Source organism: Rosa chinensis, chromosome 7 (genome assembly GCF_002994745.2).
Source record: "Rosa chinensis cultivar Old Blush chromosome 7, RchiOBHm-V2, whole genome shotgun sequence".
Taxonomy (NCBI): domain Eukaryota; kingdom Viridiplantae; phylum Streptophyta; class Magnoliopsida; order Rosales; family Rosaceae; genus Rosa; species Rosa chinensis.
In genome coordinates, this window is record NC_037094.1 from 12,056,421 (window position 1) to 12,072,894 (window position 16,474).

At 36.9% G+C, this 16,474-nt stretch overlaps 2 protein-coding genes across 2 annotated transcripts; one reads left to right on the forward strand and one right to left on the reverse strand.

The window, feature by feature from the left end:
* Window positions 1–6,766: 6,766 nt before the first annotated feature.
* On the forward strand, window positions 6,767–10,991 carry LOC112177219 (serine/threonine-protein kinase STY13). The gene is made up of 6 exons (XM_024315485.2): window positions 6,767–7,468; window positions 8,481–8,602; window positions 9,329–9,525; window positions 9,650–9,824; window positions 10,167–10,301; window positions 10,432–10,991. Exons 1-6 carry the CDS (start codon window positions 7,108–7,110, stop codon window positions 10,636–10,638), a joined length of 1,197 nt encoding a protein of 398 aa, XP_024171253.1. The 5' UTR covers window positions 6,767–7,107; the 3' UTR covers window positions 10,639–10,991.
* Window positions 10,992–11,839: 848 nt separating this feature from the next.
* Window positions 11,840–13,721, reverse strand: LOC112177411 (bidirectional sugar transporter SWEET5). The gene is made up of 6 exons (XM_024315704.2): window positions 13,589–13,721; window positions 13,197–13,233; window positions 12,853–13,069; window positions 12,584–12,745; window positions 12,363–12,482; window positions 11,840–12,242 (listed from the first exon to the last, which is right to left on the reverse strand). Exons 1-6 carry the CDS (start codon window positions 13,629–13,631, stop codon window positions 12,108–12,110), a joined length of 714 nt encoding a protein of 237 aa, XP_024171472.1. The 5' UTR covers window positions 13,632–13,721; the 3' UTR covers window positions 11,840–12,107.
* Between the last annotated feature and the right edge of the window lie 2,753 nt (window positions 13,722–16,474).

Genomic DNA, 16,474 nt, shown 5'->3' on the forward strand with positions numbered 1-16,474 from the left:
CTTTCGGCGGCCCAAGACAGAAGTAGCGCCAGAAGCTGCAATTTTTGTGGTCTTGCTAAGTCCTGGAATCAATTTTTGATTCTTGCTTCTTCTCACTCTGAAGAAAGGATGCCCGTGTGAAGTCTTAAGTATACGGAGCATCATATCACGACCAAGATGTCCTAGTCGGTCATGCAAAGCCAATATGTGTCTGAATCCATGAGATCTTCTCTTATTACATTATTGGATTCAATTGGTCGAATTGTAGTGACATCGAGTCCACTAGATTGACACATAAGCTTCTCTAAGATGCGCTTTCGTCCGCATTTATTAGAGGTAATGTAAAGGAATTCTTTTCCGTTCTCATTATGCTTTTCCGCATGGAATCTGTTGGCTCTTATATCTTTAAAGCTTAATAAGGTTCGATTTCCTTTAGGAGCGTAGAGAGCTTCAGTGACTTTAATCAAGGTGCCATTGGGCAAAAGGAATTGGGCCATTTCATGTCCTTGAACTAAACTTGATGGCCCAGCCATCGTAGTCACAGATGAATATGTAGGCAACATCTCCAAGAATAATTGCCTATGTCGTAGAACGGTATGCGTAGTAGCACTATCCGCAAGACATTGAAGTTCATCCATTCATAAAAGAAAAGCTCATAATTAAAAAAGGAGTCATAAACAAAAAAACTCAACTTTGATTAATAAGCCAAACGGAATTACATCATCGTTTCTTTGACCAAAGAAAATCTAATCCAATAAACTAGTTAATGCAAAACAATGGTAGTCGTCTAACTGTTTTCGGTAATTCCAATGTAAAGTGATCAGGTGAGTAGAGAGATATCGGTGGAGCAAACCTCGCTTAAGTACCACTTATCTCAAAACCTTTCTAAACATCACATTTACATTGAGTACGCCTACTTTGAAGAAAGACTAATATCATTGGCATATACTACAAAAGTAATACGACAATTGCCTACATCTCTTGGAAAATAAAAAGACTTAATCAAAATCGCTAGTTTCTGGGTCTTGATCCATGTAGTCTTCCACCCTTAGATCGAGATCGCCATCTTGATCTTCTTGTTCCATGTAATTTGCCTCCCTTGCTTCGCGATACATCTTGTATGCGTTTGCAACATTCTGGGATGCAGTACACTTCTTTGCCCAATGTCCACTTGATCCACATCGAAGACAAACATCTATATGGTCAGGCTCCCTTGATCGAGATGCTTTTGGTGCATGATTTGGATGACTATTACTCTTGGTGGCATCACCACCATAGCCGGAGGCTCTGCCTCTCTCTCTCTTTACACGTTGACCTCCACGGTTTCGTGCACGCATCTCTTGGCGATTTCCTTCCTCTTTAGGGCGAGAATATGGACCAGAACATCCAGAATTATCCCTACTCTTAGGGTTTCGCTCCTTGTGTCCTCCCTTGGGGTCGCGGCTATAGTTAGACTCCGGAATAGACTTAGTTCCCACGGGTCTAGAATTATAGTTCTTCACAAGTATGTTGTCGTGCTTTTCAGCTACGTTCATGGCGCCAATAAGCTCATGAAACCTTGTGATACGTCCTGCTTTCACATCAATCCGATAATTCTTTGAAATCATCAGGGCATAGGCGGGGAAGGTAGAGAGATTCTTCCCGATCAACATCGTATCAGTTATGGCTTGGCCACAAAACTCCATCAGAGACTTGATACGAAGAGCTTCCGAGTTATAATCAAGCATATACTTGAAATCACAGAAGCGGAGGCTATGCCATCGCACGTTTAAATCAGGAAGTAGGGAGTCACAAACGTTGCCAAATCGCTGCTCAAGTTCAACCCATAGCTTTCTTGGGTCCTCCTCATTGAGGTATTCACTTTGGAGCGCGTCATTCACGTGCCTTGTCATGAGAATGATGGCTTTAGCTTGTTTTGCTTCAACAGCAGTAGCTTGCTCAATGGATAGCACGTTCTGACTAGGCTCTTGGATGGCTTCCAGAAGTCCATCAGCCTTAAGATGTTGGCGCACATCTCGGACCCACCTATGGTATCCAGCGCCAGTTGTCTCCAGTGGAACAAAGTTCAACTTGTTCAGGTTACTCATCCTGAAAAACAACACAAGATTAGGGTTAGTTTCGGAGCTAAAAAGGCTACCAAGAAAAATTATTAAATTTCTGAGCGTAGTCGCTTCCAAAAAAATCCGATTCCAATAGGGGTTTTGGATTAGATCGAAACAACGATGTATGTGATTGTCGTTTTCTTCTCAACAAACTCTAAGTTTGGAGGACTCTACAAGCTCTAAGCTTGGAGTGAGCACGAACCCCCACAGTTCGGCTTTTGGTCTCCCCTATGAAGAAGAAAGGGGGGTAGAAGAAGGGATGTTGGAAGTCCCCGAGAAAAGAAGAAAAGAATGAAAACTTGAAAAACGGGAACTTTTAGAAAAGTTTACCTCTTAGGATTGTAGAGCGAGCTTTAGTCCTAGGTGAACAGACTAGAGGGATGGTTGCGTGGTAGCGCGGTCGCGGGGTTGCTGTGTCGCGGGCTTGTCTCGGGGTTGCGGTGTTGCGAGAATGCAAAGCCGCGAGAATGCGGGGTCGTGAGGATGCGGAGTCTCTAGGGCAGGCGGCGTTTGCGGGAGGGTATTATTCTGATATCTCGCGGAAGTGTCGCGGTGTTGCGGGAATGCCGAGAGACCACTGCGAAGATGTCGCGGGGTCACTGCCGAGATGTCGCGGGGATGCCGTGAGGACAAGCGAGCCCGCGCGAAGGTAGAAGGCAAGCAGGGCTTGAGGGAGCTACAGGGGCAGCGAGGCTAACTTGGTAGAGTTAGAGTTGAGTTGTGACGCAAGGGCAGTAGTAGCGCAGGCAAGGCTAATCCAGTGGAGCTTGATAAATTTCTGGGGTTTTGGTTTCTAAAGCTAGGATTAGGGCTCGTGCTGATAACGTGTTTTAGGGAAATCGTAATTGAGAGGAATTTGCTGTATATTCTCATTGATAATAGGGGCCTCTTTATATAGAGGATTACAATGCATAAAATCCAAATCATACAAGGAAAGTAATCATACATTGAATAGGAATCTAGATCCTTCTAATGTAACCCTATTACCACTAGGTCAAGTAACTTAGAGTTTGGACTAAACACAAATAGAGATATCCTTAAACATATATATATATATATATATATATATATATATATATATATATATATAGGGTGGTGCTATTCACACACTTTTTTCTCTATTCACACACCCATTTTAATGTTCTATTACTTTAATTCAATTTATTTTATAAATTATCTTAACTACCCTCCCTTGTAAATATGTTTCTTTTTCTTTTTTCTTTTTTCTATTTGGCAAGTCAATCATCCTCAAATCCTAAACCTTTAATTTCCCGCAGACACAGAGGATTTCAAAACTCTTTTCGATTCCCTCTTTTCTTTTTCATCAAAAACTTCTCTAGTATAGTTATTCTATCTCTCTAATATGATGCTTTGAAGTTTAATCATGGTAGAACAAGAAACTTTAGACCCATCTTTTGAGAAAATTTTACATTTGATTTGTAATGGAGACATGGAAAAAAAAAAAGTTCAGTGATCATTCGAGCCCCTTTGAATCCATTATTCCTGGTAAGATCCTAACTGAAATTATTTGGTGTATTTGAATCCAATGAGCAACTATGGAACTTTACAACAGCCTAATAATGATAGCCTTATGATTATAAACATGATTTGTTCTACTATATTATGTTAGTAGGACATAATTTTGTCCCCACACGAAGATTCAACTCATTGCATTCAATATTATGTAGAGCATCTCCAATTTTTGTGTACGTTATCAACTGCAGTGTGGAAGCTTGTGGCTGAAGTGGATAAAACGTTGATTCCATATATATATATATATATATATATATATATATATATTATTTGAGGATGATGCGCCTGGATTAAGAGTCATAAACAAACAAGCATTGAGTTTCGTACTTTGCAAAGTATGAGGACAAACTTTACAATTTGGATTCAGTTGGGTGAAGACCTGGGAAGCGTATTCTTTGTCTAATAATACAGATCATTCTACTTAATAAACGTATTATTTTTTCTTCATTTATAGGTAAAAAAATTGATTTATTTTATAATGATGTTCGATTCATGATTGAATTGTCAAATAAAAAAAAAGAAAAAAGAAAAAGAAAAAGAAACATATTTACAAGGGAGGGTAATTAGGGTAATTTATAAAATAAATTGAATTAAAGTAAAAGAAAATTAGAAAAGGTGTGTGAATAGCACCACCCTATATATATATATATATATATATATATATATATATATATATATATATACAGAATTATAGATCCTATCCAGAGCGATGCCTCGCTTCGAAATTTCAGAGCGAGGTTAGAGTTTAGGATCACTTTTCGGTCGCATATTCACATCTTGACCGTTCAGTTTTTAGGTACTAATGTATAGATCACCTCTGCAAAATTTCAGCCAAATTGATGGTCGTTAAGGTATTGATAACTATCATAAAGCTAGTACGCTTCAAACTGGACATATTCAGTTCGTTCATTGGTTTAAGTGAGTTAGATACCTTAAAGATCATCAATTTAGCTGAAATTTTACATAGATGATCTATACATTAGTACCTAAAAATTGAACGGTCGAGATATGGATATGTGACCGAAAAGTGACCATAAACCCTAACCTTGCTCTAGATAGGATCTGTATATATATATATATATATATATATAGGAATTAACTTATAACATTTATTAATATTAGTTAAGGGGGTTATATTCAATTAACTATCTATATAAATCTCCCAATATTAATTGTTGTGTAACAAAGAAAATTGAAATTAAAGAAAACAGAACTTATGAAATCAATTACAAAGAAAGAGATAAATTGCATATTATAGCAAAAAGAGAAACGTAATTAAAAAATAGAAAAAATAAAAAACTATTAGGGCTTATTCGGGCAGGCTTAAAGGGTCGGGTCTGGCCAGGCTTGGCCCTAATTGGCTCAAACGGGCCGGGATGGGCTTCATTTTCATGGCCCATACCTTACCCTATTATGGAAAGGGTCAGGCCGGGTCGGGCTTTGGCCCTATGAGCCTGTCGGGTTTAGGGCCAAAGGGCCAAATGATGACCCCTATATCCATGCTACTTAGCCTAACACAACGTTGAACATGATATATATTAACTTCGAGAAAGTCTTGTGTGGGGCAGCCGCACCACATGGCGGTGCGGCTATCTAATCAGTGCCCAACAGAGGAGTATTGCATTTTTAAAAAGCAGGGGTAATTTCAAAATAAGGTAAAAAAAAATTAAAGTGTGATTGGTCAGGCATACCAAGTGTCTGGTACGCCTAACGCACGCAAGTATTTTTCTATTAAATTCATGTTAATTAGTATTGATTTGATTTAGTGGTCCAATATTGGTCGTTCGTTGGGTTCAAAAGCTAGCAAACACACTTCAACTTGTATACGTTTTTGTTTTTTTGCCTTGTGAGCATTTCTGACTTCTAAGTGGAGAAGTTTGTGTCAAACAAGAAGTAAATGGCGCAGATATAATTGGACAATTCAATCTCAACACTTAATAAAATTAATGGGTTTTGTTGACTAATCTAATCCATCATTTAGAGATTAGATTAGAGTACGTTTTGTTTTTATTTGTCTAATTCTTTTGGGTGTGTAATGTGTTTGTATTGATGTATCGACAGTAATCAACCTCAAACGTCGAACATTGGCCCTTTTAGCTAGAGAACTCTTTAGAGTAAACTAATCACATCGCACAAGCTACATTGGTTATTTCTAGCCCCCAACTAATCCCTAATCTACTTAGCTAGCATAAAGTTTTTTTTTTTTTTTTTTAAAACGAGCATAAAGTCTATTTAGCTAGTAGGAAATTAAGAAGACAAAATCTAGAGGGTTAATGGTGTGGCAAGTTTGAAGGCAACATCAAAACTGACTCTCTTTTTCATGGGATACATAGTGACCCATTAATTGCGAAATAGAGACTGAAAGTATTTTGAGTAGATTATAAATGTTTATAAGAAATCAAATATTTTTATGTAATTTGCTTCATGCTCTGACCCCAAAAAATAATAATTTGCTTATTGTTTAAAAAGTATTATGTTCGAAATTAAAACCATTAGAAAGTAATTTTGACACTTTACTTTATTAATTACATTTCATTTTAATTAAACAAATGGTAAAGTGGATTACCAAAATCATTATCATTTATTGATATTTTTTTTTTCGGGGTTTGAGGTCTCATGATGAATCATCTTGTGTTAATCGTGTAAAGTCAAATGCAAAAAAAAAAAGAAAAAGAGTTGATCAGCCAATTTCTACAAGTAAGCAAACCTATGCTAAAGTGTGGTTTCTCTCGACACAATCAAAGATTTACACAATCTAGCTAAAGTAAATGGTAGCATGATCCATAAATCAAATCCGTAATACGGATCTCTATTTATGATTAAAGTAAAACTTTATTGTTGCTTTTATAAGTTTAGAATTATAATCGAATCGTCTAATTTGCTAATTGACTGATAACATCTATTTGAATTTAATTACGAATCTCACAGCAGATTCAGGATCATGAATTTAATTCTCTTTGAATTGGGACCAATGTTGATTTAGTTAATTATCTTACCATAAAAGAAAAATAATGACCATCGATTAATCTCTAATCAAATAAAGATTATGTCTAAAAAGGGGTGTCTGAGAAGGAACAGTAATATGTTGTATATAGCATGGAATATTTCTTTTTAAGCCAAGAAAATAAGGGAAAGGTGCAGATAAAAAGAGAGGAAAGAAGGACGAGAGAGAGAGAGAGAGAGAGAGAGAGCGGGAGGGGGGTAGAGACTTGGGGAGAGTAGAGGAGACCAAAGTGGGTCATAAGAACACGTTGTGCGAAGGCAACACCATGTGCTCACATGTCACATGGAACATGAATAGATAGCTAGAGCAGCAGTAAGAGGAAGAAGAAGAAGAAGAAGAAGAAGCCAGCTCCCCCATAAGCCCCAAACACCAAAACACAAACACAAAGCGACGTCAGATTGAACAAGGCCGAACACCAACAACCACCAGTCTCAGGCTCTCTGCTGTCTCCGATCAGACCCTTCTGAATCGGAATTCGAGTTCGGAAAAATGAAGGAGGGCAGTGATGGGTTTGTTAGGGCCGATCAGATTGATCTCAAGAGCTTGGATGAGCAGCTGGAGAGACATCTCAACAGGGTGTTGACTTTGGAGAAGACCAAGATGAGAGGAGACCAAGACACCAATTCCACCACCACCACCACCACCAACAACAACAACAACCTCAACAGTCTCAACCTCAGCACCACCTCCGCCGCCGCCACCTCCACTTCCGGCATGACTCTCTCCATCCCCAAGCGCCACAGGCAGGAGTGGGAGATCGACCCTTCCAAGCTTATCATCAAGACCGTCATTGCACGTGGCACGTTCGGCACCGTCCACCGTGGCATCTACGACGGCCAAGATGTCGCCGGTATGTGTCACCCTTCACCCTCCTTTGATTTTTACCTGCTTTCTTCAGTTGGGTCATTCCAAGTTGTCAAATTTCTCAAATTTGTGGCTTTTACTCCCCACCTTTCTTCTCCAAGTTCCCATCTTTTCTCGATTTAATTACTTCAATTTCATGCCTTGAGCAATACCCATTTCATTTGGACTTTGATTTTACTTCATTTCACGGATAATTAGAGATCTTAGTTCATTTCCACTTGGTTTTGGCATTGTAAAATGTAGTTGATGTGTAAAAGTAAGGTTCAATGGTGGATTAGGTGAACGATAATGTCAATTCATCTTTATTGTTTTAAGGCGCTTCTACGGTTGATCTAGCAGGTCAATTACTTTATGCATACTTATATGTGTGGCAAAATTCCAAACTCATATCCAATGGACTCTAATGAAGGATTCTTGTTTGTCCACTGTAATTGTACTCTTATGGAATCCGTGACTCTTTCACGGGTATAAGTTGAGTGTTCTGGTGAGAGCAACAACTTGGATAATGTTGTTGCATTACTCAACTTTCATGTGATCCCACCTGTTAGTTGAAATCTATTGAACAACTAAATAAGAAAAGTATTGTATTTGCTTAACTAAGATCGTTGTTTATTGATATATCATTGTGATTACTATCACCACCACCGTCGTCCTCTGAAATTTAAATGTCTTGCTTCGCGGGAAGTCCCTTAAAAGGATCCGTTAAGCGTACCTTCCTGATAGGGCTACGTCAGTCTGTCCTATTTCTGCATTTGTGCAGCGTGACAAAATAATATAATTTTATGGATATGGAAGTATACTAGCGGCCTACCTAATTTAGTTCGGCAAAGCATTTTGTTGCTTACTAAGCCGTTTCTCTTTGAACCGTCCTCTTAGGGTCTGTGTTTTTGTCTTCCTTTTCTTTATTGAACTTTTGATAATACAAAGTGGTTGCAATTGTTACAATTCACTTATGTCATTTCTTCCCTCTCTTTCTTTGGCCATTTTCTTGACTTCAGTGAAATTACTCGACTGGGGTGAAGAGGGTCACAGGACGGACGCTGAAATTGCTTCTCTAAGGGCAGCTTTTACCCAAGAAGTTGCTGTCTGGCATAAACTAGACCATCCTAATGTTACTAAGGTAACTTTCTAGTTTCTACCTCTGCAAATTATTCTCATTGCCTTAGATATGTGTAAGGGCCAATTGGATTTAGTTGGTGTTTTCTAACTACTGTGGTGAAGCCAAAAGTTAATTGTCTGATTAAATGATACTGTGCATCATTAAAATTGATATCCTAACTCAACTAGGGGGTTTATCTCCCGGGTCCATCCTCATCCATATTAGGTCTATATATATATATATATTTTTTTTTTTGAGGTACATTTGATCTGAGCTCGTATCAATATCCCCCACGTAGTATCAAAACTTAATGTTGTACTTATACCGAAGACCAAGGGATTTCCCCCCCCCCTAATTTTTGATATTCAGCTGTATCCTTCACTACTGTATTAAGGTAGAGGCAAGAGATTTTGTATTTTTTATTTTCAGAACTGGCCAAGTAATTTTAGGTATGTTGATATAAAGTCAAACCCAAACTTCTAATACAATTATTTGTTACCTTTTCTTTTCTCTGGACAGCACACATAGAATCATTCTCTTTGCTCATTTGAAAGGCCATACAAAACATTAAATGCTTACGTGAACATCTTTTGTATGTATGTATGCATGTATGCATGTATTTTTTTTTGGGAGTCATAATGAATATATAGACTTGCAGAAAAAATGATCCATAATGAATGTATGTATGCCTTCACTTTTGGGTAGTTTTGCTTCTATCATTCTCACTGAAAACTTCTGGTCCATCAGTTTATAGGGGCGACAATGGGTTCTTCAGAACTACAAATTCAGACTGAAAATGGTCAAATTGGCATGCCAAGTAATATCTGTTGTGTCGTCGTGGAATATCTTCCTGGGGGTGCTCTAAAATCATACCTTATAAAGAATAGGAGAAGGAAGTTGGCTTTTAAGGTCGTGGTCCAGTTGGCACTAGATCTTGCTAGAGGGTATCAGTTTCCGCAACTTGTAGTTTCCTTTTTCTTTCTTCAGAGCATTCTAGATTGTTAGATAAAGAATGAAGGACTTGTGTTTGTCCCGCTAAGAATTAGATGGTATTTGTTCGTATTGCAGGTTAAGTTACCTGCACTCACAAAAGATTGTTCACCGAGATGTAAAGACAGAGAACATGCTGCTTGACAAGACACGTACTGTCAAGATTGCTGATTTTGGTGTTGCTCGTGTTGAAGCTTCAAATCCTAATGACATGACTGGGGAGACTGGCACACTTGGTTACATGGCTCCTGAGGTACTTTGCCTACCTAATGTATTTGCTTAGAGATTCTGTCTAGGACTTCACAAGCATGCATGCGAGAAACTGTTTTAGTATCTTTGGGAGTTTGCTTTGAAACTTGTGTTGTCATGGGCATTTACCACTCGTTTGGCACCAGACTCATATAATATGAAAATCGCATTTATTGCCCTTTTAAACCCTGGTTTTTGATGTGAAGAGGGTGATTTTGCTAATGTTTCTGCTGAGTACCTTACCAGGACGAATTTCTCAAAATTAATAAATACATAAGCAGCTCACCGGGAAGGAAAAACTAATGCTTATTGGATATTTCATAACTTGTAGACTGGTTGATTACAGGTTCTCAATGGAAACCCATATAATCGGAAATGTGATGTGTACAGTTTTGGCATCTGTCTATGGGAGATATACTGCTGTGACATGCCATATCCTGACCTCAGCTTCTCGGAAGTGACTTCAGCTGTGGTTCGCCAGGTAAGCCACTCTCCAATTTCAAGTTTTTCAACCATTGGCACATCTTTTCTGGTGCTTTTTAAAAATTTGTTTTTTACTTGGAGATAAGAATTCCTTTGTTGGGCGATAATATGCCTCTTTTCATTGACAGAATTTGAGACCAGACATACCAAGATGTTGTCCAAGTGCTCTAGCAAATGTAATGAAGCGATGTTGGGATGCTAACCCAGACAAACGGCCAGAGATGGATGAGGTAGTCTCAATGATCGAGGCCATTGACACAACTAAAGGTGGAGGTATGATCCCTCATGATCAGTCTCAGGGTTGTCTCTGCTTCCGCAAGTATAGAGGACCGTAAAATATTTATATTAGAAGAACAAATGGGACATGATTATTTTTAAGATCAAAGACTCCCCATTTGTATTTATGATAGGAAAGGAGAAAAAAAAAAGAAAAACGAATTTGGGTTATCAGAAGAAGTTGAACAGATTGGTGGTGGGTATACATTGATGATGAGCAATGCTTAGCTATTTCTCATTTTGTTGGAGGATGTAAAGCTTTTATTAATTATTGTTTATTTTTCTTAAAACCCAATTTGTATTTATTTGACTTGCTGGTCCGTGTTTGACTGGCACTAGCAGCCCCTTGTAAGATCCATTATATACTAGTTATATTGTTATGATTGAGTTGAATATATGATTTCTCTATTCATTTGTTGTTTGCCCTTTGCTAAGTTTGGACATTTTATCAAGACCACTGTTTGCAACTACAATCAAGGTAAAGATGCATTGGCTCATAAATGCGTTGGCCATAAATGAAGCCATGAAGGGCCAAAAACTGTGATCAAGCAACTCTTCATCGTGTTGCTTTATGCGTGGGAGAGTTGAGCTTCTGGTTTAGGTTTTGCTTCTTCCTCATCCCAGTTGGTGGTTTTTGTATGGAATGAGTTGTACCAAGCCAGAAATTGCTCCCAAACCATTCGAAACCTACTAAAATTATTCAAACCAGTCAAAACATATACCAGAAATTTAAGGGGAAAATTTGGACGGTGTATGACTCCTCATGCCCGCAGTTGTTGCACATATTTTGGGGAAGTGTGTGGCAGTGTGCGTTAGCTAGCTGTATAGTGATCCCCGAAAACACATGGTTTTCCTTTGCCTTTTGGCGAAGATACCCGCAGAAGTCAAACCGACCCTCAGAGACTTGTTGCATGCCTAAGCATTCTGAGATTCTCACCAGCTAATCAATACATTTAGGGCAAGGAAATGAGGCATCTCAATCGATATGTTGGCGTCTTCTTTTAGAATAGTGACACAGATCCATGAAGAGCTTTAGCAGCTAACTTACATTGATCGGAGCTTTCTTTACTGAGGTGCTCCTGATCAATCAGAATTGAGAGGTAATTGAGAAGATGGTTTACTGTGATTCACGCAGTTTCTTCATTTTGATTCTCCTTCAAGAATTATACCATGCATGTACGTATTATAGACTGAAATAACTTGTTCATGATCAAACAAAAGAAACGTGAATTCCAATATGTGCCATGAGTTGGTGCAAAGTTGAGGGTTCAAAATAGATCCATTCATTCTTTCATTAGGCAAAATAATCGACAACAACAACTGACATTATTAACCAAGAAATGAATTCTTTCTTATGATTAACATAAAACCGTCAATCTGCTCTCCTATAGTTGGCTCAACACAAGAACACGAAAGCTGATTGGCCAAAAGAACAGAATTTTAATCAAGCATTATTGGTCCACTTAAGAAATTAAGTAATTAACTAGCTCGATCAATCTTTGTCATGTCAATCCATCGATTGATATCTCTAAACATTCGAGAGCTGGACTTCTGATCGTGACTTCTGATCGTCGTCGTCATCTTCCCATCGGGTGGTCTTGTAGAATGTAGCGTATAGAATGAGTTGCACCAAGCCAGATAGAGCTCCCAACCCATTGGGAAGCTAAGAAAATCAGGTAAATATAGGGTCAATGTATATAAATTGACATACTTTATAGAATGTTCGGAGTGTCAAAGCTCCTCATATAAACTTCAACTTTTTTTTGCAAAATAGATTACTCACCAGAATATTGATATCAAATTTGAGAAGCGCGTAAATAAGCCAAACAATTCCATTACAGAAGTTGGCTAATGAAAGATAAAATGGCATGTATTTGACACTCTTTGTCTTGATCACCATTTTCTGCCACCCAAGAAATAAATGTATCATTGTTCTCATTGAAACATGCATACTACTTTAACATATTCAAATTAATTTAGCACAATAGGAAAGTTTGTACATACCATGACCGTCAATGGTGAAGCATACATAAGGATATTGAAGACGATACAGATGATTCCAACTACCAGAGTTCGGGTTTTTGTGGTATGAAAAGCGAGCATGTTGACTAAAACCACAACAGCAAAGAAGGCAGCTTCAACCGCAAGAACGATGAAGATCCTTCTCTGACAAAAAAAAAAAAACCAAGGTTAAGTATCTAGCCATTTCATAACTCGTACAAATCATAGACTTCATAATGGATTTACTCCAGAAGTGAAATATTCTCGCTTACACGTTTTGATCCAGGGGAGTATAATATGAAGATGACAGTATAGGCGGATTCGATAATGAAACCAGCACCATTGATTGTCCAGACAAGGGTGCTATCAGGATGAACAAATGGCATTCCATAAAAAACCCAGACGGCACAATTAAGCAGAGTTGCTAGATAAGGATCTGGCTTGAAATCTGCAACTGATTTTTGCTTGACAATCTTCACAAAAGTTGGACTGCATGCATGCAATATTTTCATAATATTAAGCAATTTGAATAATTATAACAGATTTAGTACATCGGATTAACCATTGTTAATGCACCATATATACCGACAGAACAAGAGGGGGGTGGCTGGCTTACATTGGAGAAAGAAACAAACCCAACGAGATGATATTACCTGCGAGGAGAAGAACAATTATGAAAACAAAGGTACAATATTTGCAGCAATTGTTGTTATTATTATTATTATTATTATTATTTTAAGGAGAAACGGTAGACTGAATTTATCCAGAATGATCGAGAAAATGGATTATAGATATTGAAGAACTCATACTTCTTTCACGTTTATCATTTATAAGTATCCCATGCATGCATACATTGCAATTCTGATTCTACTGCAAAATGTGTGAGATTAATTGCGTTTGTGAAATTGATAAATTTCTCTCCATTCATTTCTTCTACGGTTTTAACTTCGAAAAGAAGGAGAAGTAGAAATCAAACTGCAGGTAAAAAGAAAATTGAAGCATACTGACCGATAATGCCAACAACGGTTCTGATCATAGCGGTGTTCGTCATTTTTGCGTTTTGGAGAATAAAATGAAGAACAATATGTACGTAAGATGATGAGAAATTTGAAAGTTGTTGTGAAGTACTTAACAAGACCACCTTTCGAAATGTATATATATACACAAATCACCGAGAAACATGAAAACTTTTTGTCCACATAATTCAAGGATTCCACATATAATTCTTCTTTTCCTATTGACTCGTGCTTAATTTCCTACTAAGAATTCACGGTTGTGGACAAACATGAAGCAGCTGGTGGACTGATTACCTACCGCTGGATTGGTTGTGAGAATTCTAGCGAACGGTTGATTATCGTACACGTGGGTGCATTTTCTTTTCTTTACTCGTGTTCTCACCTCCTTTTCATTTGCTTTCCATGTTAAAAGACCAATGTTCGAAAACCACAATAAATTTCTCCAGGTGATGGTCAAACAATATCGTGTTTATCAATTTGAGATATTTGGCTGTTGAAACCGCAAGCATATTTTTCTCTTAAATTTCAAAACAATAAAAATTGGTTTTTTTTTTTTTCTTTTCAAAGAATAGAACAAAATTACATTACACAATTGAGATAGTTACAATAGATATAAGTAGATAGAAAAAATCATTGTGGTTCTTTCTCTATATTAACTTGAAATGTAGGATACAAAAGCGTGATCCTAACTAAAATATGCGCCACCTAAATACATTTTCGAGAAGTAATATGTATGTATAATTGTGAAAAAAGAAGCAAAAATAAGGTCCTGGCTTCCTCTATCAATTCACTTTCCATTGCACAAAACAGGATTAAGACCATATAATAGTATAACTCACCCTGAACATTCATCTCTGATAATTTCTTCATCCATTGAACTCCAACGAACAAAAAAAACTAAAATTAGTTTAATGATCTTTTCCTATGCCTTAGTTGACGGCAAGAGTTATCCCTCATTTTTTTTCTTTGGCTTTATTCCATTTTCATTTCATTACTTCGGGTGATCAAACGAGGTTCCTTGAATTATAACATTGCAATCGTTTTGACCCGACCCGATACACATATCGAACAAACACCATCTTTCACGTGGTGTTAGGGAATAGAAACAGCTGACAATTGGGGGTCTAATGTAATTTTGTTCTATTCCCCAATAATCTAAAAAATAGTACATAACAAGCACATAAAGAGTACATAAAAAACATAAAAACATTAGGCCCAAAACAGAACCCAATCAATATACTCCGACGACCACGGAGAAGACCCTGACTTCCGTCGATAATTCGTCGCCGTCTAGTAATGATAGGTAGCTCCGTCGCGGACTACATTCGACAGCTCGCTTGTAATTTAGTAAATAGCTTCAAATATGAGTTTCGTGTCGGGATTAACTTTTGTGAAAGATCATAGTGTAGCGACCAATGTTATAATCTCAAGTCATATATCCTATTCCTGAAGTGTAATCATGTAAGGGGGTGTATTGTATTTGGATTTGTGCAGACTTTTTTTAAATGACAGACTATTTGAAAAATCCACAGACTCTTTAAAAAGTCGATAGACTGTTATGGATTTCTTAAAACCATTGATTTTAGCAACAGACTTTTATTGATTCATGAAAATCTATATACTTTATTATGAATGACTTCTACAGATTTCCTAGGATGTACAAAATATAAAAATAAAAAAAACAAATGCAGCCCAAACACAAAACAAAATAATAACTTATTGTCTCTTTAATGCTCCAGTATCATCTAATAGAAATTGACTCGAATAAATGATTGTTAGTTTGTCTAGCGAGTTTGTTCTCATTCCTAATCTCCCAACAACATAAATATACAATATAGATCACTTGATGTTTATGGTTAATTATTCTCATCAATTTTGTTTTCGCCGATTAACATATATTGTAGCAATATTGATCAATGTCTTGATCTATAATCAATCAATTGAAATTCAATTGTTCAACCTTTTTTTGAACCATAATATAAATTCAAATTAATGAGAATGATTAATTGATAAGATAAAATTTAGTATGGTTCAAGGTCTTAGGGTTAGACCACAATATTTGAGTTTTAGGGTTTCATAAATCATTTTTATTGCTATTAGGGTTCGAAGTATCACAATTGAAAAAAAAACAAAAATAAAAAAATAAAAATCACATTCAACAACTACAATGAACATGTTGGGTATCAAAAAAAGTTGATATCATAAAAAATTAGAGAAAAGACAAAAAATTAAGAAAGAGAGATGATGAAGGACAAACTTCTTCGTGCGTAGAGAGAATAACTTTGATAAACCTTTTTTTTTTTTTAAGAGGAAACTTTGATAGACTTTTTGAAATCTTTGGTCTGGAGGCTGGAAAATTATTGGAGTTTGTTATGTATAGTTAACACTACAAAGTCCATGATTATCCATGATTTTCTAATTCCATAAGTATGAATGATATTTTGAATACCTCTGTACTTTTATTCATTTTTAAAAGTCCTAATTGAATACCCCTAGATTTTGGTGGAATTCATGAAGTCTTTAAAAATCCTAATTGAATACCTCAAGACTTTCATGGATTGTTAAAAGTCTATATTGAATACACCCAGACTTTTAAATTCCATAGATTTCTTTAAAACTTCCACTAATTCCATATACAATACACCCCCCTAAATTTGGCAAGCTATTGATTCATCAATCCATGTGCTTTTGACTTGTCATGGATAATTATCAAAATTTTGACAATATATGAGATTAATTTATGAGTCTCTAACTGCCACCATTGTATACTATTATTTTTGTGAAGGAGGTTGGGCTATGAGTGGTATGACTCAACCTGTCATATCGAGATGAACAACTATACATACATATATCTACACTCACACACCATGACAAATAA